This window comes from Macrosteles quadrilineatus, unplaced genomic scaffold, assembly GCF_028750875.1.
Source record: "Macrosteles quadrilineatus isolate MER2022 unplaced genomic scaffold, UCM_ALF_1.0 Scaffold_2__2_contigs__length_208266976, whole genome shotgun sequence".
NCBI lineage: Eukaryota > Metazoa > Arthropoda > Insecta > Hemiptera > Cicadellidae > Macrosteles > Macrosteles quadrilineatus.
The window spans coordinates 24,171,949-24,194,989 of NW_026542595.1; the positions used below are offsets into that span (position 1 = coordinate 24,171,949).

The 23,041-nt window shown below is 33.7% G+C and overlaps 1 protein-coding gene across 2 annotated transcripts in view; it reads right to left on the reverse strand.

The window, feature by feature from the left end:
- Nucleotides 1–1,070: 1,070 nt before the first annotated feature.
- LOC128987876 (N-terminal kinase-like protein) overlaps nt 1,071–23,041 on the reverse strand; it is a 116,311-nt gene continuing 94,340 nt past the window's right edge. For both annotated transcript variants that reach the window (XM_054408943.1, XM_054408942.1), the window contains one exon: nt 1,071–4,027. In XM_054408943.1, the coding sequence (XP_054264918.1) occupies nt 3,854–4,027 (174 nt within the window). In that variant the 3' untranslated portion in view covers nt 1,071–3,853. The remainder of the gene's footprint in view (nt 4,028–23,041) is intronic.

Sequence of the window (23,041 nt, forward strand, 5' to 3'; positions counted from 1 at the left end):
CTTTGCTCAATAGTTACAACTGATGTTTTTCCCTTTGATGTTTTTCCCTTTGTACTGTATTTTGTTTTTTGCTATCCTAGTATACTGTGGATGACTTGTTGTAAACACATGTTACAAGTATTTTGATAACTTTTTCCTTCATAAAAAAAAAAAAATTATTAGTAAAAAACATAGTTACTTAGCAACCCATAAGGCCAAAGTTCAATTTTTAAATTTTCAAATGAGTTGTGTAGCCAAAGATATATATTACAGACAGACAGACAGACAAACAGACTTAGCTTGTATTATAGGATAGGTTTAACAAGTACCTAGGTTTGCTGCTACAGGGAGGGTATAAGTATTTTTTTAGTAAAACTTTGTTAGCTTATTATAAAATAAATAGATTTCCCAAGTTTGACCATAATATATCCATAAACAAGCAAACTACAACAGTGTACTTATTCTACATAAGATTAACATGGGAATTTTAAATTTACAATTTTTGGGATTTTATCCATATTCAATAATTATACAAAAACACATCAATATACTAAATTATTTGTTTTTTAAGCTCTTCAAAATGGTCTAGAGAGAAATTGGGAAATTTTGTGTTTTGAGGGTCAAAATGAGAAAAACCTATTTGTACCCCATAAAACCCCGTTCCCGTGGTCTGATCATGCTGGTTCAAGAACTCGTTAGAATAAATGTAGGTTTACATGTTTGTACCAAATTTAATCAAAATCGGATTGTTTTTGCTTGTGTTATCGTGGTAACGGACATATATATATATATATATGAATTTGAACGGATGGTGTTTTTGGCCTCTGGTGACATCAAAACGAAAAAATAAATCGGTCCCGGGTCCATGAGAACTACGGTAATTATTTACTATATGGGAAATTCTCTAAAAAAATAACAAACAATAATCATTAGCGTTAACATGTGTTAACAAATTAAACACAATTAATAAACCAGCTGTCTCTAGATATGATAATAGCTTACTCCATATGTGGGAAATTCGCGAAAAAATCTAGGAAAGGAAAAGATGATAAATAATACAACTATTGTATATATGAATTTATTTATTCTTAAATAAATTAAATTATGTACACATGACTTGGTAATATTTTTATCAGTATATATGTTGTTTTATATTTAATTGAAAGTAAAATCTGTTGGTTATCCTAAGAATTTAATAAGTACAAAAAATGTTTAACTACAACAGATTTTGAAGTTTTTGTGACAGAGGAATGTAACTGACTTTTCTTGAAAGTAAAGCATGCAGGTAGACTTTCATAAGCATGACTCCAAAATACCAGATAAAAATATTGAATTTTCGATATATCGATTATATCATTGGATTTTTTGGAGTCCTGCTTATGAAAGTCAACCCAAAAAATTAACTGAAGAATTTGTGCCCACTGTGTATTTGGCTCAACTAATTTGCTTCATCTCGCTTGCTCCTAAAAAGAAAGTTAAAGTGTATAGATAACAGCACTAATTGTGTTTTTAGTGAAATGTTAATAGCTTAGTATGAAATAAATAAATAAATCTGTAACGGTTAAGTCTACAACAACGCTTCAATATACTGAATTACTTGTTTTTTAAGCTCTAAAAATGGTTTGGAAAGAAAATACAATACAGTAGAACCTCAATTACTCGAACCTTGGATGTCTCGAATTCCTTGATATCTTGAATTTTCCCCCCCTTGAAATCCCCATGAACTATAATGTTAAAAGTACCTTTATAAGTCGAAGGTTTTAAACATTTAACCCCTTAATAACTCTAATCTTTATGAAAAATTTGATAACTCAATTTTTTATAATACCCCCTTCACATTCGAGATATTAAGGTCCTACTGTATTTTACATGATTTTTAGGTTTGAAAATGGGGAAAACCTATTTTTACTGTATAAAACCCCTAATTATAAAACCCCTGTTCCCATAATTCAATCATGATGGTTCACAAACTCCATAGAAGAAACGTAGGTTTACATGCATTTACAACATTTCATCAGAGGATTTTTGCTCGAGTTATCGTGCCAACCGACACACATAAGTAAATTCCCCAGAAAAAATAAAACAAAAACAGTGGTTTTGGGCTCTGGGAACATTGAAATGAAAAAGTTAATCGGTCCAGATCTTACCATGAGACCTACGGCAATAGCTTAAGTTAACACTAATACAATCATTAAATCCAGTATTTTGGTTCTTGCAGACTATTTATACCGATACTGATGCTACTGAAGGGAAAGAAATACATTGTGAACTACAACATATTTTATCCTTTCCAGTTCCATACAGCAAAAAAGTTGATGTTTATGCAAGTAAAGCTCCTTCCTACACTTGGGCAACAGGAGCGTCGTGGCAAGAGCGACACCAGCAGAAACGCTTAAATCACTACAATCTTGTAGATCTTGGCCTCCTAACACAAGCTCAATTTCCCATCTCCATTTTGTACTCTGATATCTTGACCTCTATGGGTTCTTGGTTTTCCAGCACCAAATACGAGTAGTTAATAACCTGGGAACTGATGTTTATTTGTAAAATATACCCCAGGTGGGACATGTCATATTGTCAGTTGATAATATTTTTTATATATATTCACACTACCAACATAAACAGGCTTTTTGTTGCCTTAAAATAAAAAGATACCCTATAAATATTTGGCCACAGTAATAACTCCTACAAATACAGCTAAATTGAGCCAAATACACACCTAAACCCTCCATCGGAAGCTAAGCATAGGTTTCCTCCGGGTTCACAATAGCTAATTTATACCTTATATTCCCAAAATTAGAATCTTCTTTATTATAATTATATTTGTGTTTAAAATATATCTGTATGTATTGTATAAATGTTTGATTATAAAATGGACCTTTTTATTTACATGTTGTACATTATTGTGGAACCTGGGAGAAACCTCCGCTTAGTGAGAATCGGCGTTTCAAATTTTAAGCAATGTTAAGCTATTAGGTTGACAATAAGTTTATGTCACACGCATGCAGTACACTGACAATTACAAAATATTATTGGTGTTTGTATTTGTAGGAATATCTAGGTTAAAATAAAATACCACCGCCGCAGCAAACCTGCAGACTAAGCAAATTTCCATTTGCCTGAATTGATTTTAAATTAAATCTATTTAAATAACATTAGGTTTAACGAGTACCTAGGTTTGCTGCTACAGGGAGGATAATAAAGTTAGTTTTTTAGTATATGTTATATATATATAGTATATAACATTTTACAATATTCTCTATAACAATAAAATGGGAATTTTAAATTTAAAATTTTTTAAATTTTCTCCGTAACCAATAACCGTACAAAAAAACTTCAAGGTACTAAATTGTTTTTTTTTGGTCTAGAGAGAAATTCAATTTGAGGGTCAAAAATCAGAAAAACTAATTTTAACCCCAAAAAACCGGGGTAAAACCTGGTTCCCATGGTCAGATCATACTGGTTAGCGAACTCATTCAAGTTTATCTTGCCTTACTCCTTCAAACCAAATTTCATCAAAATTAGACAAAAATTACTCAAGTTATCGCGTTCACGGACGTATACATATAAAATTTGAACAAATTGTGTTTATGGTCTCTGGAGACGTCAAAATGAAAAAGTATATCGGTCCCGGCGTATTTCCTACAGGGAAATTCGTTAAAATTATATGTTAAAAGCTTAAGTCAAAATAAAAATAAAAGTGAATACATTTAGTCCAGTTAATGACAGTGATAATCTTGGATTGACTGTAAAACGATCTACACGATCTACAACTGGACTTAAAATTATTGTGTATTAACTTCTGAGATTGCAAAGCTGATTTGTTAAATTTACAAAATTAAAAGTATCTGTACAGAATGCCAAGGTCACATGTTTATTGAAGCAACATATCTTCTGGTAATACATTGTGTTTTTTGGACCCAAGTTTCATGGGACCAGCTGACTGTCTCTGAGCTCTCCGGGCCTCCAACTCTTTTTGTCTTTGAAGCTTTTTCTCCTCTCTCTTAAGACGGTTCTCTTCAGATAAAATGCCTGGTCCGGGTTCAGCCTGAAAGAACAAAAGTATGTTTGTTACTTATAAATACCGGGTGTTTCAAAATGACTCACCCGGTTTCAACGCTTTATAACTTTTATACTATTAAACTTACCGCTATAAAATACCCATCAAACGAAAAAGCAACTCAAAGAGTTTATGCCTACCAAAGACACATTATTTAATAAAATCGATCCAGCAGAACTGTAGATTTAATTGTACAAAGTTAAAAAGTAATCTCCAACTTTTTTTAACACTAGAAATTTGGATGTTACTTGACGTTTTTGCAAATAACTTTTAAATGGTGAGGAAATCGATGAAAGTGGAAGGTAATATTCCGAAAGAGAATAAAATTTTCTACAATCTACTATTATGCATTTCTTGAAAATACTCAATAAATGTAGCCTAAATTTGCCTTAAAATAAAAAAGTGTGAAATTTAATGTTTGCTATGTCTATTGTCTACATTAAAGACGGGGATTTTCAATTTTTTTTCATTTTTAAGCAATTTTTGGTACCTTTCTTGAGTATTTTCAAAAAATGCATAATAGTGGATTGTAGGAAATTTTATTCTCTTTTGGAATATTACCTTCCACTTTGGTAGATTTCCTCACCATTTAAAAGTTATTTGCAAAAACGTCAAGTAACCTCCAAATTTCTAGTGCTAAAAAAAGTTGGAGATAACTTTTTAACTTTGTACAATTAAATCTACAGTTCTGCTGGATCGATTTTATTAAATAATGTGTCTTTGGTAGGCATAAACTCTTTGAGTTGCTTTTTCGTTTGATGGGTATTTTATAGCGGTAAGTTTAATAGTGTAAAAGTTATAAAGCGTTAAAACCGGGTGAGTCATTTTGAAACACACTGTATATATACCTCTATAAAATGCAAAGCAATCACAGACTGACAACTAATTATCCTAATTCCCATTTAACTAGGAAGCTGAAATTTGGTAAACTGATTCTTTAGGCATTAAATAGGACAACTAAGTAGTTTTTATTCTGATCGAACTTTTGGGCTCTGCCTCAGTGGCTCGAGAGTTTCCCATGTTAACCTTATGAGTATTCATATTTAAAAGGAATTAATGAATCTTAATAGCTGTTTCAGTAAAACAAGTTGGTTCTATGATGTTCAATGTATCTATCTATCTATCTATACTATTATAAAGAAGAGGTGGTGTCTGTGTGTGTGTTTGTATGAGCTAATCTCAAAAACTACTGGTCGGATCGGGCTGAAATTTGGCATGATGATAGCTCACATTCCTGATTAACATATAGGCATATTTTTATCCCAAAAAATCCTTCGGGGCTCCGCCCCAGTGGCTCTGGAGTTTCCCATGTTAACCTTATGAGAAATGGAATTAATGAATCTTAACAGCTGTTTCAATTAAACAAGTTGGTTATGTTCTATGATGTTCAATAGCATTAAAAGTTACAAGGATTACCAACAGGGTGCAGCACTAGCACAATTATTTCTTTTCCAATTATGACAACAGCAAAAGGTGAGTGAGCGTAGCGAACGAACTTCAACCTGGAGGCGAGTGAGCGTAGCGAACGAGCTAACCTGAAGGCAAGTGAGCGTAGCGAACGAGCTAACCTGAAGGAAAGTGAGCGCAGCGAACGAGCTCCAACCTAAAGGTGAGTGAGCGTAGCGAACGAACTTCAAAAAGAACCGAAATTTCTTAAACCATGTCCTCACTCATAACTGCTATAAGCATTTGATACTTATATGCCAACCCCGTACGAAGGACGGGTACTCTGCTAGTAATATTATAAAGAAGAGGTGGTGTCTGTATGTGTGTCTGTGTGTTTGTATGAGCTGAACTCAAAAACTATTGAAACAATTGGGCTCAAATTGGGCTAAAATAAAGCTACCGCTCCGAGGATACATATAGGACTATTCCCCCTTCGATATTGACCTAGGACTCTGCCCCCCGAGCTTTCAAAATTCCGAGGTGAGAGATTTAAAAGTAAATATTGATTGGTCTCCATGGTAACAAAATTCAATCCCACATAGTTTAAATGTAAACAAGCAGACTGTCAAATGAATTAATTTTGATTTCCCATTTCCACACAGCTGGTCCAAACATACTAAATACTGCACAGATATTAGAACAGTAAGGGTATACTGAGTTTGATCTGATATTTGTGAAAAGCTGTAATAATATTTAACAGGGAATAAGCACGGCCGCCTTTAACTCCAGGCCGCGGCTTTCGAAGTGGCAACGTCGCAAGTAGGGTTGTAACAGCTGTTTTGTTTGGAAGCAGCTAATGGTATTTGTGTATATACGAAAGCTTGGTTACTGGACTCTGAAAATATTGACTCCGCTTTAAATGTACAGATAAAGATTTTCAATTCATATTGTTTTGGTTTTCAATTCTGTAAGTTTTATTTTCAATATTTTAATAAATATATGTTCATAAAACTAAGTTTAAATAAATAAAGTGAGAATTAATGAGCTGATGTCACCTGTCTGCCATGTTATCTTAAGGGACGTCTGACACTAAAGAACCCTATTTGCGACATTACCAATTCTACCAGGCCGCGGCATGGAGTTAAAGGTGCCCGGCCGTGGAATAAGTCATTATAAAATATATTATTCAGAAATATAGGCAATAATCGTAGACGAAGACAATGCACGTAACACCTGGCCTCTTGGAAGAATATCTGCCCTGTACCCAGGTCGAGATGGACAAGTAAGAGTTGTTGACATCACAACACCAAAAGGTACTTTTCGGCGGCCGACGACAAAAATTGCCATTTTAGCTGAGGAGGGGGGAAAGATGTTAGTGACTAATTTCATATATATAATTATGTTATATTCATTGATTAATCTTTTCTGCTATAACTTATTTGTGAAGATTGAATATCACATGATTTAATATTGTTAAAGAATAGTAAATAAACAGTTATTGAAATGTTGTACTAAAAGAAACCATAGATAAAACATACTCCCTTAGTAGATTTCTCATCCTTATGGAACAGCTGAAGACAATTTTATTGTTAGTTCTGTACGGTTTATGTAGAGGTCGTGTTTTGTTTACAATTTGTTTCCCCGTTATTAGTGTAATTTAAAACCTTGTTTAACCAAATAATACGATCTAATCATAAACAATAACTTGTCCCCTAGTTATATAACCAAACAGTAAAGCACAAATCAATAAATTAACCCTAAAATAATAGAAACAAAATTTCTAGGCCACTGCACTTTTAGGTGACACTAGCGCCCAGTGTCACCGTACATGAACTAGGCACGAAAAACGTGCTTCAAAATTTACAATGGGATGAGAAGTCTACTTGTGTTGGTTAGTCTATGAAGAAACTGACTTTTATTTGACTTTGATAATTGACTATTTAATAAATAATATTAAAATTGTATTGGTGGATCTTTTGTAGTTAAACACTTCCGTGATTTCATCAGTGTAATGCAGATTAATCTATGATTTATTTGAAAAAAATATCTGTTTGTAGGGAAGACACGTTCTAACTTCAAAGGGAGGTATATCCATTACAGTGTAAGTTTTATTTTTTCTAAGTCTCGTCGCGTCACTTCATATCGTACTTCTGTGCCAATGAATAACTCTCTATCATAGTTTTAAGAAATTAGTTGTGGGGTTACTGTTAAAGCTGGAATTCCTTGACATGGGGATGACAGTTAGTTGTCTCAGCCTTATCAATTACATAAAGTTTTAAATATAATCTCTCTACGAAATGTTAGGTGTAGTGGAATATACTAGAAGTGAAGTTGGCTTTTATTCTTGAACTGTTAGGGGCGTCCTCGTTTTGGTCGTGCGGCTTCATTGGCAACATATAATGCAAATGACATAGCAATGTGACATTTCCAAAAAGCCAAAAATACTGTAAATTGGCTGTTACGTAAATATTGACGTTTAAATGCATTTTTAATCAATGTATCTTATAAAGAATGATGTGATCTAGTTTAAAAGGAATATGACCTTTCTGTCATGACAGTAGCTGCTCAATTGTATTTACTCATTGTGCCATTTTTTACAGCTAAAATGTCGTGTTATTTTCAATAATGTTACCAACCCAGTGGGCTACCGTCCGTAATATAGGCCACTGCAAATAATTTGTCAAGATAGGTACACTTTTAGGTTTTAGACAAGGTTTCTGTGTTTGGATGTTATTAGACACTGTATTATTTAACTTCTGCGGATGAATTATCTGTTGGAGAAATATAAGCCGAATTATAAATGTCACAATGCGAGTTTGAGCATTTTGTAACTATGGGTAAGTTACATAGATTTTTTTAAACTGCTGCTCAGTGCACTTTCTTGTATTTTTTAGAGATAAATTAAATAGTTTTTGTTGCTGAGTAGTGCTAGTAAACATGCACAACCCTTTTCGTTAGTCTAATAACATTCAAAGGCCCTCTAATAGTTCAAGTTCTTATTTGTATACATATCTATATTACGTTTTCACTAAGCTGAATGAATACATCGAAGTAACCTCTCTGAAAAGTCTGCAGTATATTGCAGTTTTCCAGCTTAATGACTTTCTAAATCATGCACATATTTCTACATAAATATTGTAAAATGTTTTATCCAGTTGCTGTAAACTACTATTAATTTAACAAAATATGGACACGGCTCAAATGGGCACCGTGCCCTTCTGCACTTGTATTATTTTGTATGTATTGTATTACACAATCGAAGATTTTTCCAATGATTGAAAACATGTTTGACAATAATCTCATGAACCTATGATCTATCTAGAATAATATGCTAAAATATAAGCAAAAGTTGTGAAAAAGGCAGACACCAACCCGTAAAACAGATAGAAGATAGTTCGATAGAAAATAATTGTAAGAGTTACTGTGATAAAAGGATTTTCCACTGTTCGTAATGGAATGTTTTGCAAAACATGACATGATACAGAAGAAAATCAATTTTAAAATCAGAAAATAACATTGCAAACACTTCTTTTGGACAATTCAGTACCTCTTAATAAATGTGTGTTGTTTAAAATACAATTTTAAAATTAACAGCTGTTTCATTAAAAAGTATTATCCACATTGCCAAAATGTAAACACATCTGTGGAGGGATCTTTAAAGGCTTCTGGGGCAGAGTCCTAAGGGAATTTACGTTTTTCTTTTGATAAATCATCTACAGACTAAGACCTTTCTTCGGACACCTCTACCAAGTTTCTGTGCCCTCTCAAAATAGTGGAGACAAAGTTTCCAATTAAATATTTAGATTCCCCCATGTTAATCTCATGGGAGAAAACTCAACTTTAATGGAAGATCCTGCCCAAACGAATACAAATTTCATAAAATGCACAAAATTACAGATCAGGGCCATTTTTTTTGACACTTTAATAATTAAAATCGGTCCAAAAATGCTTAGCGTATTATATATATAGAAGATAGATATGAATTTGAACGAATGGTGTTTTTAGCCTCTGTGGACCTCAAAACGAAAAAAATAAATCGGTCCCGGGTCCAGGTCTTACCATGAGACCTACGGTAGTGGCTTATTCCCTATATGGGAAATTTGCTAAAAGCTGCAAAATATCTTATTTAAAGCCATAGAAACCATAAATGTGATTTGCTATCCACTTTTTAATTTTAATTGTTATTATTTTGTCAAACAACATTAATACATTGACTTAAACTGTGATTTTTTTCAACCTCTAAAACAAACGTTTTAAAAATCGGAAAAGCAATTTACACGGAAAATATATTTAAGATTCAAATAAAGTGTTATGCTCGGTAATGTGCTTATAATTAAATTTACATGTTCAACAAGGCCAATATATAATAATTTTATTTATATTGGCCTTGTTCAACTTGTAAATTTAATTATACATTATATTATTAATTGCCAATATCTCCAATATAAGTTATAAAGGATAAAACGTTAATAAACATATAAATGTTGGATATATGTTAACAAAGCAATTTTGTAAAAAAAAAATTCCTCATTTTCATCTTATTTTGATCCAATGAATCAATTCGTAATTTTTGTCCCTACCTATTTGAACACACTGTATATGTGTGTGTCCGTTAGCAAAAATTATCCGATCTTAATGAAATTTGGTAAAAACATGTAAACCTACGTTTCTTCGAAAAAGTTCGCGAACCAGCATGATCGGACCATGGCAACGGGGTTTTTGGGGTGATTTAAAGGGTAAAAATTAGGTTTTCTTAAGTTTGACCCTCATGTTTGACCCTCAAAACATGAAATACTATTTTGAAGATCTTAGTCAAACAAATAATTTAGTGAATTGAAGTGTTTTATAAGGTAATTGGTTACGGAGAAAATTCAAAACATTGTTAATTTAAAACTCCTATGTTATTATTACGGAGAGTACATAAACTGTTGTAGTTTGCTTGTTTATGATTATATTTTAGTGAAACTTGGCAAATTTATTTATTTTAAACTAAGCTATTAATATTAATTTATTAATAAAAACTCACTTTATTAATCTCCCTGTAGCAGCAAACCTAGGTACTGATGAAACCTAATGTTATTGAAATTGATGTAATTAAAAATCAAATCAGGGAAATGGAAACTCACTTAATCTGCAGGTTTGCTGTGGTGGGGGTATTTTGCCTATTCCATGAAATGCAGAGACGGTAGTGCAACCTTTGATTGCAAGGAAAGTGAATAGGTTGCTGCAGATCTCTGGAGGGAGTTGAGAACACAAAACACTGAAAGATGTTTTTTAATTTTAGCTTTTAACGGCCGCCATTTTGAAACGACTTGATCAAACTCGACCATGGACAACCTAGGCCAAGATAATGTATTCAAGCACTTGTGTGTCAAATTTCATAAAAATCGGTTCAGGTATTCGGTCATTATAGCCAATTCATGGTAACCCAGCATCCTCTCATGGCCGCCATCTTGATGACGTCATTACGGACGACCGAGGTCCTTAAAATTGGGGTCTGGGCGGTTTTAGGTTCAGAAATTTGTATACTTTAACCACCTAAAATTGCAGCCTCCCCGCCAGAACTGAAATATTCTGCCACTTTATGCAACTATACGACCCCACTAATATGTTTTAGGTAATAAAGCTGGCTGTTTTCAGATTTTACGGTTACATTTTCGTACAACTATCCACTACTGTGACGTAGTGTTGCGCATTGTCGGTATTTTTGCATACATAAAAGTAAACGAATATTTTCTATACCCTACGGACGGAAAACTAACACTTGCTCGGAAAACAACACGTGTGTAGTATAAGTCTACTTTTTAATCGGTGAATAGCAAGACAACTAAAGCGCTGAACGTTAATATTTTGTGCTTGGCGACTGGCGCATGTCTGGAACCGCCTTTAGGATCAAGAAAATGCATCCCTCAGGCTTTGTTTTGCGTTGTCCATGTTCGTCGCCAATCGCCATATCTTTCAGATCAGTTTTAACTATACTTTTTCTGTTTTCATAGCTTAATATTATTTTTTAATTTTCTGGATATTATAGATTAAATATGAATTAAATAATCATGACAGTATTAATAAGATTACATATACGTCTTACGTTGTCAATCCTGATATAGTTTCGGGCAACTATTTCAAAATATCTGTTTGGTTTTCAAGCCTCTTTTCATTTTACATAAAATTATTTTTGATTGGAATATGTGTATTAAGACCAGACTTTCTATTTATTAGCAGGTAAAAATTTAATATGTTGTCCATACATAACTAATATGAAACGTAGCTTCTATCTTCAAACGAGACTTAATAAAAAATAAATAGTAGTTCAGGTTTATTTAAAAAGTATCGGTGCTATTTGCACATTTTCACACATTTTGTGTGCTACCCTGCACAAAAACAAGTCATTCGTAGTTCGTTCACCATTGTAAGCCTAAATAAACTCGCATTATTGACACGGTAAAAATTACCTACATAAAAATTCTGCATTTAAAAATGGTATCATTACAGTATTATCATTTTTAAAGTTGCACCATATTATAGGCCTAAGACTTGATGTTATAAAGGTTAATCTCATATTTTATAGTTTATTGGCCTATATTTAACATCGGATTTCCTCTACCAATTAGACGCATCATACAGTTTTGTGTTAGGCCAAAAAAGGTTACTTTCATTCAAAACTAATGAATTCCACTGATAATAAATCTACTGTTAGAAATAAGTTTTTGTGTATACATAAAACTGCAAATAAACACTCCGAACACTCTAAGATGTGGTTTTATGCTGTATAATGTATTTTCTAATGATGATTTTAAGGATTTGCGAAACAAAAAATGCCATGGTCTTTACTTTATGCTCTTGAGTCTGGAGCATATTTATTTATACGAGTGTTAAGAGGTAAGTTTTTATACTGAATCTCATTAAAAATATGTCTAACTTAAATAAAACAATCATGTTTAAGGTAAATTAAACTATTAATCTGGAACTCTAGTTAACCTATTAAACATATACCTTGTTTTACGTGTAAATCATCTTTATTTAAAACTAGCTATGTGCCCGTTCTACGCACGGCGATAGTGTAGTCAGTTGAATTCACTGGTTAAAATACTACCTCCACCTCACCATTGAACACTTTATCCTATTTGAAATTTTCATTAACAAAAGTGCTCTTGACTTTTTCGTGAAACACTGAGTAATAAAGACATTAATGCGTCACAAACAGACATACACCCAAAAATGCAGAATTTAATTAGGTAGGGAATTTGCTACGGTTTAACCATAGCAAAGTACATATAAAATTACTAAGCGCCGTCAATGAGTGGAAACCTAATTTTTGTAAGCTATTGGCGACAATGATTTAAAAAATGTAAGTTTCCCAGTCCTAAACAACACTGATTCAAGGTCTTTTTTCCGGTTATCAAAACTCAAGAACAATTTGATACACAAAGAATCTCCGGTTCCTGACCTGGATGATGCCAAGTTATTTAACTTCATTTGCGGTTACACATTATTGCACTTGCGATTAATTAAATCCGTTATGTAAGGACAATTTTTTTAATCTCACTCGGTTTGGATTTTCTTTCAAAACGTGATCGGAAATTGTTGCGGTATTTGTTAACAACATAATGAAAACCTATCAGTGACAGCTAGAAAAAATAACCTTGATTCAAACTAACAGTTGTTCGTTATTTCATGGATGACATATGTGATAAACATTAGGGAAAACATGGGGTACTGGGGAGAAACGCGCAACATTTGGTTTTTAAACGTCCGTCATTATATTTACAAAGTAGTGATGCCATATTTTAATGGCCAAAGACACTCACGCCAATCCTGTGAATACATTAAAATGATTTGAATCTTGATATGTACTCTCGTTTTTCCGGAGATGGCCGCGTAAAATGCCTTCTGGGCCGTGATAGACAGACAGACAGAAATTGAGATAAGACTTGTTTAGGATTCTTTAATGTATAATAACACGTAAAAAATAACAAAAAAAATATATAATTCAGAGAAAACTATAATTTTATTTATATATATATTTGTCAGTATTATTTGATCAGTGATCATCATACGAATGTCTGTCCTCTCTACTATGTTTATACGGCGCTGAAATCTGGGCCCACGTGCTGGAGAGGCGTGTCATCCGTGACAGGCTCTCCCGTGTTCAGCGTCGAGGTGCCTTGCGAGTTGCTTCCGCTTACCGCACGGTTTCCGAGCCTGCAGTCATGGTGATTGCCAGCGTCATCCCCGTCTTTCATCTCGCGAGGGAGCGACAGGCGATCTACCGCAGAAGACCTGAAGTAGACAGAGAGACTGCTGCCAGAGAAGAACGCAACCGCAGTTTCGACCGCTGGCAGCGTGAATGGGAAGCCGAGTCTCGGGGACGTTGGACCGCCAGGCTCATTCCTAGCATCCGACCATGGGTGGAACGGGAGCATGGTGAGGTTGGGTACTACTTGACTCAATTTTTTTCGGGTCACGGGTACTTTCGGGCCTTTTTGCACAGAATGGGGAAGGCTGCCAGCTCAGACTGTATGTACTGTCCAGGCATTGCAGACACGGCTGAGCATACCTTCTTCTTCTGCGACAGGTGGCATGTCCGCCGAGCCTCCTTGATCTCCGAGATCGGCGTCGACATTACTCCCGACAACATCGTTGGAGCTATGATACAGGGGGAAGGAAACTGGAACTGTGTAAAGCAGTTCGTTGAAGCCATACTTCGGGATAAGAAGGTCGACCTCGATCGGCCTTAGTTTTCTGAGGAAACCAGAAGGAAAGCCCTAGGGGCGTAGTATAAAAGGCCTAGCCCGAAGTAATGTGCGAAACAGTTCCAGGCTAGTGTCCTAGGAGACGAGGGGGTTTTTTAGCCGGTAGTCCGGGGACAATGAGCCCGCGGGAGTCCGGCACTACTGAGTGGCCATTGAGCACCTCAGTGTGGGTAAATGCATTTTCACCTCCTCCCCATAAAAAAAAAAAAAAAAAAAAAAAAAAAACTATGTTTATACAGGGTGAATAGAAAGTCAAGACCCCCCCCTCTAATATTTTTCCAAGTAAATATACAGAGATATCCTTTTGGTGGTCGAGCAATCTTAGCAGGAAATTTCATTTTATCATTTTGAAATTTTTGAGTGTCCCCCCAAAAAGGGGGGTTTGGGGGTAAACTCAAATATTTTAAATGTAAACCCCCTTCAAGTAACACATCATTTTGAAGTGTTAACAAAAACTTAAAGAATGGTGAAAACTAGAGGTCGCTATCTCTTCTCTATCCAAAATGGTAGCCCGTCAAATGTTGTGGAAAATCAACAGTAAAATTGTTAATATTGGCTGCCATTTTGGATAAAGAAGAGATAGCGAGCTCTGGTTTTCACCATTCTTTAAGTTTTTATAAACACTTCAAAATGAGGTGTCACTTGAAGGGGGTTTACATTTAAAAATTTTGAGTGTCCCCCAAAAGGGGGGATTCGGGGGACAACTAAAAATGTTTCAATAGAAACCCCTATCAACTGACACCTCATTTTGAAGTGTTTAAACAAACTTAAAGAATGGTGAAAACCAGAGCTCGCTATCTCTTCTCTATTCAAAATGGCAGCCAATATTAACAATTTTACCGTTGATTTTCCACAACATTTGACGGGCTACCATTTTGGATAGAGAAGAGATAGCGACCTCTAGTTTTCACCATTCTTTAAGTTTTTGTAAACACTTCAAAATGAAGTGTTACTTGAAGGGGGTTTACATTTAAAATATTTGAGTTTCCCCCCAAATCCCCTCTTTTGGGGGGACACTCAAAAATTTCAAAATGATAAAATGAAACTTCCTGCTAAGATTGCTCGACCACCAAAAGGATATCTCTGTATATTTACTAGGAAAAATATTAGAGGGGGGGGTCTTGACTTTTTATTCACCCTGTATAGTATATTTTGAGTGTGATAGTGCTAAACAGTTTTGCATTGAAGCCGATCCCAAAGATGTGTTTGTGTTTGAATGCAAGCAAGAAATTTCTCTCGCTTGCATTGCTAAGATATGAGACAATGGACCATATGAAAATAATGGTACATTAATGTATTTGTTTACCGCACATAACATCAACTTAATTTGTTTTGAATGTTTCGGTAATGTTACATATACAGTTTATTTTGTTATTTATATAAACAATCTATATAAGTCTACTCTGAATTTTGACAACAAGAAAATTAATATTGTTGAAACAAACATGAGAATCATGATAGACAAAATGAGAGATGACCGGTCAGTGGGTTTTGCCCACACCATTTCTGGGGATTTTGCAGATCCCAAACATATGTCTGCTGGAGTTGCTGTTACCTTCAGAAATAAATTTGGAAGACCTCAGTCAAATGACTACATTTCTGACAGATTGACTAAACAATGTGATAATGGAGCAACAATCTTCAGTCTGGTGACAAAGGAAGTGTATTGGGGAAAACCATCGAGGCTGGAGTATGACAATGCATTTATACAGCTGACGGAACAATTCAAATCAAGTGGACTTAAGACTCTTGTGTGTTCTCCGATGGGTTGCGTAAGAGACCTAATCCAACCAGACCATTTCATACAAAACCTTGTTGAATTTCAATGTGCGACTCAGGCCACTATCATCGTTGTTTCATATTTTCAAAGGTCTACCAGAATCCTGAGGAATGGACTCTCGCATAGGGACTTCTTGAGAGCACTGGAAAAATCAGTTGAGAAGTGGACTACTACTCCTAAAACAGAGCAGTCATTGTCAGGTGGTTCTTCTACAAGTCAGCAGCCAACACCGGAAGCTGACACTTCAAGTCACCTCCTTCAACAGCCTTTCTCAACAAGATCATCCAGCCCTGTTGGTCAACCACAGTCAACTACACCAGACACCACTATGAGGTCACAGCAGCTATCCTCTCCATCCAGTGTGCAACAAAAAAACTTGATGGCAAACCAAATTGTGAGTCCAACTTAGATTTAAAAAAGACGTCTTTCTGTGTTATCTGTAAGAACCATCATATTTCTTTCTTTTCAAATGACTCAGTACACAATACTAATTTTTCATGGCCAGTTTGTAGTGCAGCCAAAACTGATAATAAATTTAATTGGTTAATGCATTTGAATATTGAAGGTGGCATAGTAAACAAAAAGAATGATTTAGAAATAATACTATCTGATTCTAACATTTCAGTGGTTTGCTTGAACGAGCACTGGCTAAAAAATGATAATATTTTAATCTTGAATAGTATTCCTAACTATACTTTAGGACACTTTTATTGCAGGAAGGAAGGAATTCGTGGTGGTTCTTGCATACTATTAAGAGAAAATTTAGTATATAAAGTAAGAAATGATTTATGTGCCTTAAACGAAGATTATGTTTTTGAAATTTCTTATGTATTTAATGTATTCAAATTGTTACTCTAAATATTATTGTTGTTGCTATTTACAGAACACCTAATATTGATAACTTTAAACATTTTCTTAGAAAGTTGGAAAGGTTTATTAAAACTTCTGGTTAAAGCTACATGTACTAAAAATGTATATATTGCGGCTGACTTTAATGTTGATGTACTGGATACTTCTAGCCACCCACAGAAAAAGTTAGAGTTCATTTCTATTTTGGAGCAACATGGTTTTAAAATAAATTTTTCCTCTCCAACAAGAATTACCAAGTCCACAAAATCCTGTATTGATAATATTTTATCACCAAAAATTAATCATCATCTGTCTGTATCAACAACAATGAATTTAGAATTAGGGATCTCTGATCACAGAGCATTATTTTTAAATATATTTAGTAAAACTGATAAAAATATAATAAATGGTAACAAATGTAAAAAAAGAATTTTCTCAGAAGAAAATACAGCAAAATTTATATATAATATGAAAGAAACTTTCTGGAATGTATTCTGTAAATAATTCTTTTGAAAATAACTGTTTAAATTTCTTTGGCACTTTTCAAAATTTATTTGAAGAGGCATTTCCTATGAAGTTTTATAATACCAAACCGCATAATAAAAAAAAGTCTTGGATAACAACCGGTATTAAAATATCTAGTATTAGAAAAAGGGAACTAAGCAGACTAGTAAAGAAATCAAATGATAATAATTTCATTAATTATGTTAAAAGGTATAAGTTAACTTTCAACAAGGTATGCAATGAAGCTAAAAAATTGTATAATGCTAAATTTATAAAAGAATCATGTAACAAGAGTAAGGCTGCTTGGCTTATCATTAAATCTGAACTCGGTTGTAAAAAAAGTGACTTAAACTTTCCTGATATTAAGGTTAATGACAATCATCTAAAAAATGGCAAGGAAATTTCTGAATTCTTTAATAAAAAATTAAAAAATATCACAAAAGAAATTGGCATAATACCTCATGAAGAGGATGCACTAAAAATGACAAGGCATTCATTGGCAGGAAATCAACCTAACCAATTTGAATTTAGTTTTGTAAGTACAGAAGAAGTTATTAATAATATAAAATCTCTCAAAAGTAAAAAATCTGCGGGCTGGGACGGTATTCCTATCGATCTGATGAAAACTGTCTCTAATTTCATAGCTGAACCTTTATCTATTATTATTAATCAGTCTTTAAAAAAAAAAACTTTTCCAGACCATTTAAAATATGCAGAGCTCAAACCTCTCTTCAAGAAGGGCGAGAGACAAAATCCGGACAATTATCGACCAGTTTCCCTTTTACCATCATTTTCAAAAGTGTTTGAAAAATTAGCATCCAAACAAATCTCAAACTTTCTCGAGAATAACAATATATTGGTAATGAACAATTTGGTTTTAGAAAGCGCTTAAGCACAATGAAAGCTTTATCAGATTTTATTAGTGAGGTTTCATGGGCTTTGGATGGGTCACAGAGCACAATGGGAGTGTTTTGTGATTTATCCAAGGCATTTGACTGTGTCAACCATGATATACTTTTAAAAAAGCTAAAAATTTATAACTTTTCGAAAGAATCTGTTTTATGGTTGACTTCATACTTGACAAATTGATTTCAAAGAACAGTAATTTTTAAAAATAATGAAAAATCAATATCAGAATGGGAAAGAATTACAGTTGGTGTTCCCCAAGGGTCAATTCTCGGACCTTTACTCTTTATTTTATATATAAATGACTTGCCTAAAAATGTTTCCAACAACCTTGTTTTATATGCAGACGATACAACTGCAGTTGTCAAATCTAAAAATGATTCAGAACTATCTCTCAAAGTTAAACAAGCCCTATCGGAATTGGAACGGTGGTTCAATATTAACGGTTTAAAAATGAATCAAGATAAAACCCAATTGGTAAAGTTTTGTACTGCTCAGGCAAGAGAGTTTAGTGACCAAAATTTATGTGTTCAAGATGATGCAAAATTTCTCGGATTGTACGTAGACTCAAATTTAAATTGGAACAAAAGCATTGAAAATTTGATTAGTAGACTGAATTCGGCATGTTATCAAATGATATGTTTAAGAAACACAATTGTCTTAAAAACTCGTTTGATGTTACATTATACTTCTATTCAATTCTTCAGTATGGAATTGAATTCTGGGGCTTTGCATCAAACATTGATTTAATTTTTAAGATACAGAAAAGGTTTTTAAGAATAATGATATTTGCTCCTTGGAGAACATCATGTAAACCTATTTTTAAAGAATTAGGGATAATGACTGTTCCGAGTTTAACCATTTGTAAAACACTTTTGATGGTGGAGGGAAATTTTGAAAAATTATCTAGTGAAAATGTCAAGCATAAGTACGATACTAGGTTTAAATATAATTTTCAATATCCGCGGCACCGTCTTTCATTAGTAGAAAAAACTCCGACATACATGGGCAAAAAGTTTTTTAATAAATTGTCTCAAGAGCTCAAAAACAGAATACAGTCTAAGCATTTCAAGAGCAGCCTTACTAATTTTCTTTTAAGGAAAACATATTATAGTATAGATGAGTTTTTATGTATGTGATCAAGATGTGTAATTATTTGGTATTTTTAGGGATGGTCAAGTCTCAAAATTTCGGGAAATTTTCGGGAAATTTTCGGGAAATTTTCAATCTCGTTACACGAGACGAGATTACTTTTTGGCCGAGATTTTTATCGAGACGAGAATAAAAAAAAAGAAAAAAATTAAAAACGCCTGCAGAAAGTCAATGCAATACCCGCAATACAGGAGCGTGTTGTAGTTGCGTTTCCTTTTCGAAGGCGTTCTTATTTAATTAATTCTTTTAATGTAAATATTACTTTAATTCTTTTAATGTAAATATTACTTTCATTATTTTAATAATATTACTTTAATAACATTTGAGAAGTTTTGTTAAGTGTAAGCAGTGTGAGGAATGTTTTATTACTATAAAAAAGTCAAAACAAGTAACTATTTTATAAAAATTAATATTGCTTTTATTTTATGATTTATTTTATTTTAGGATAAGTTGAACTCTATCCTAACTGATATCACCATGTTTCCTAATCGTAGGCATTTTTAATAAGTTAGGCGTGATTAATAAAAAAATGTTATGCTGATGTTATTTAATGAAAGATTGTAAATATTCTTGCCTATTATCATTATTTTAGTATTTAAACAGTCATCTAACAATGTTACAAAATCAGGTAAAAATTTCGAACGTGCATTTCCCGTTGTGTATGAGAAGAGAAATCTCGTCTCAATCTCGTCTCGAAATTTTATGAGAAATAAAAAATCTCGTCTCGTCTCGTCTCAAACTAAAAATCCAATCTCGTCCATCCCTAGGTATTTTAAATGCAATGTTTAAGTTTATCTATTTCGTCTACAACAATTATTTCTATTTTCATAGCGTTAGTTTATTTTATTCTTTTATAACTCCTTAGTTTTAAGGTATTTGTATACTGTATTGACAATGTCACCTGTTTTATAGCATTGCTATATTTTGTAAACGTTATGTGACAATAAAGATTTATTTATTTATTTTATTTATTTAATCAAATCACGTTAACCATTATGCAGATGTCATCCATAAAGTACTAGGTAACCCCGGTGGACTTTGTAATGCCTCATAATATCATATACACTCAAACCATTGATCATCCAAATTTTACATCAGCTGTCCTTAATTTCCCTGAAGCATGCAGTATTTTTTTTAACTTCTTCAAAAATAGTTGAATTAGTGTTTTATAACTGTGCTGAAACTAAAATTTGAAACTATCGTAAAATGGAATATCCATAAAAACGAACACGTTAAGTAGGCCTACCAAGTTTTCTTGCAAATATTCAAGTGGTATCCGAGTTTATCAGCTTGAAATAAACAAACATTCTCTTTTATTATATACATTGTACCCATATGTAAAACAAGCAGCCATATCCGTGCTTCGCAACGAGAGAGAATAATTATTATGTTCCATAGATCTACTGGATGAAAAGAACCAACGAATAAATAAACACAATTTCAATAGATCAGCAGCCTGGTCATTTTCAATTTACTGTACGTATAAATTTATACGATATAATTAAATAAATTACGTTATCTGTTATACATTTGACAATTCCAATATTAAGCGTATTCATAAGAATAGCGTAGAAACGTTTAAGGCAGGCAGGGCAGAGCCCTAAGAGAGTACTCTTATGGAGAATAAGTGAACTGTTGTTGTTTGCTTGTTTATAAACAAATTTTGATCAAATTTGGAAAATGTATTTATTTATACTATACTGTCAACATTCAACTATAAACACACCTTACAGCCTTCCCTGTAGCAGTATACATAAAAGTTAAACGAATGTTATAGAAATAGGGAATAAATATTACATTTTTAAGGAGATATTTTATTGACAACACAGTCAGACAAAAGTAAAGTAGCTTTTAGTCTGCAGGTTCGTTGTGGCGGGGGTAGTTATAGTTCCGTAACGGTTTTGCAAAGTATTATCCGTAGTGGATTCACCAACGATCTCAAATACACGCATGATATGTTGTCATTGTGTATCACCGCTATTTGCTGCTTGGTTCAAATAATCCTCAAACGAATCAGTATTATTATTTCAACCTATGTAGGTACGATATGTGATCGTAGGGTACGATAGACTGCACATTGTGAAACAGGTTTAGTCGAGCAGGATCCATTTACACATAATAAAATAATCCATAACAATTTGACTGCTCTATTGCAGCTGTTACGCCACGAAAACGTTAAAATTCTAAGGCATCTGTTTGCTTCATTTTGTTAGTTTATCCATGTTAGAGGTTGACGCCTGATACGTTTAATCATTGAAAAACCAAGGACAAACCCCCAGACAAAAACACTCCACATATTTTGTTTCTATAAACCATTAACAAATTTTGCTTTCAGCTGGAGCTCCATATTTCAAATGTATGTTTTGAACATTCAAACGTGGCAAAAACGATGGACAGCTAATTACTATTGAAGGGCACTAAAATCACTTAAACATGACAGCTTTAAAATGAGCCTTAATTAACTTTTCTACGACCCTTAGCAACACGTATATTAAGCTGTAGATTTGATCCATTCATTTGGGATACGGTGTATACAGGTCCCATAGGCTTTATTTTTTTATTAATATCCAACAAACATTTACAACGACCAAATAAACATGCAATTAAATATCCGAATTTATAATGTGCAATGTGTTTTGCGGACTATGAGTCACTACAACACAGTGTATTAGTAACAGTGTGTTAGAAAGAAGCCTTGTATCCAAAAAGGTGTATTCACGGCATTTCTGTATTAGGAAGCTCATTCAGAGTTTACCAACCGAGTGAGACTGAAAATTTGATAAGCCTGATGTACAGTCTGTTCAAAAACTAAGAGTGTCTGGGTTCGTCGTTTGCGCGCAGCGTTAAACTGGGACACCTTTTCAATGTGTCCAGTTTCGTCGTGTCGTGAAACCTCACCCCTGGACAACTTAAAAAATGTGTCCAGGTTCGTCGTTTGCGTGCAACGTTAAGCTTGGACACATTTGAATGTGTCCAGGTTCATCGTTGTCTGCTTTTATCGTTGTCTGATTGAGGCGGTGTCTGTTTTTATCGTAGTCCACGTTTAACGTTGTCCAACTTCGACATCGTCCCATTTGAACGGATGGTGTTTTTGGCCTCTAGGGACCTCAAAATGAAAAATTAAATCGGTCCCGGGTCCAGGTCTTACCATGAGTACTACGGTAATAGCTTATTCCCTATATGGGAAATTTGCTAAAAAGATCTTTCTGAAAATATATAGTTACTAGCAGAGTACCCGTCCTTTGTACGGGGTTGGCATATGAGTATAAAATGCTTATTGCAGTTATACTCAAGCTTTGCGTTTGCAATGGGGGAGGATACAGTTTGATAAAATTTTCTTTTTTAATTTACGGTATACTATAGTATTACACATCTACCATAGCCATAATGTTCTACCACTTCACCTAAACAATAGAGAAAACAAATTATCAAACATTCGCAAAATATCACAAATTATTCATGAAATTAAAAACATAAACATAACTGTAAACAATCCTACTTTGACAATTCTCATTGCGTATCACAGTTTTTGGTTGCTGCTTGGTTCAAATTAGCTGTTTTCATGGGGGTAGCAGATTTTTTCCCCTTGGAATTTTACCCCCTGGGCAAACGTGACGTCACAAACCAGGGAGTAAAATTCCGGCCGCGAACTTTTGAGTTTCGCGACATCTG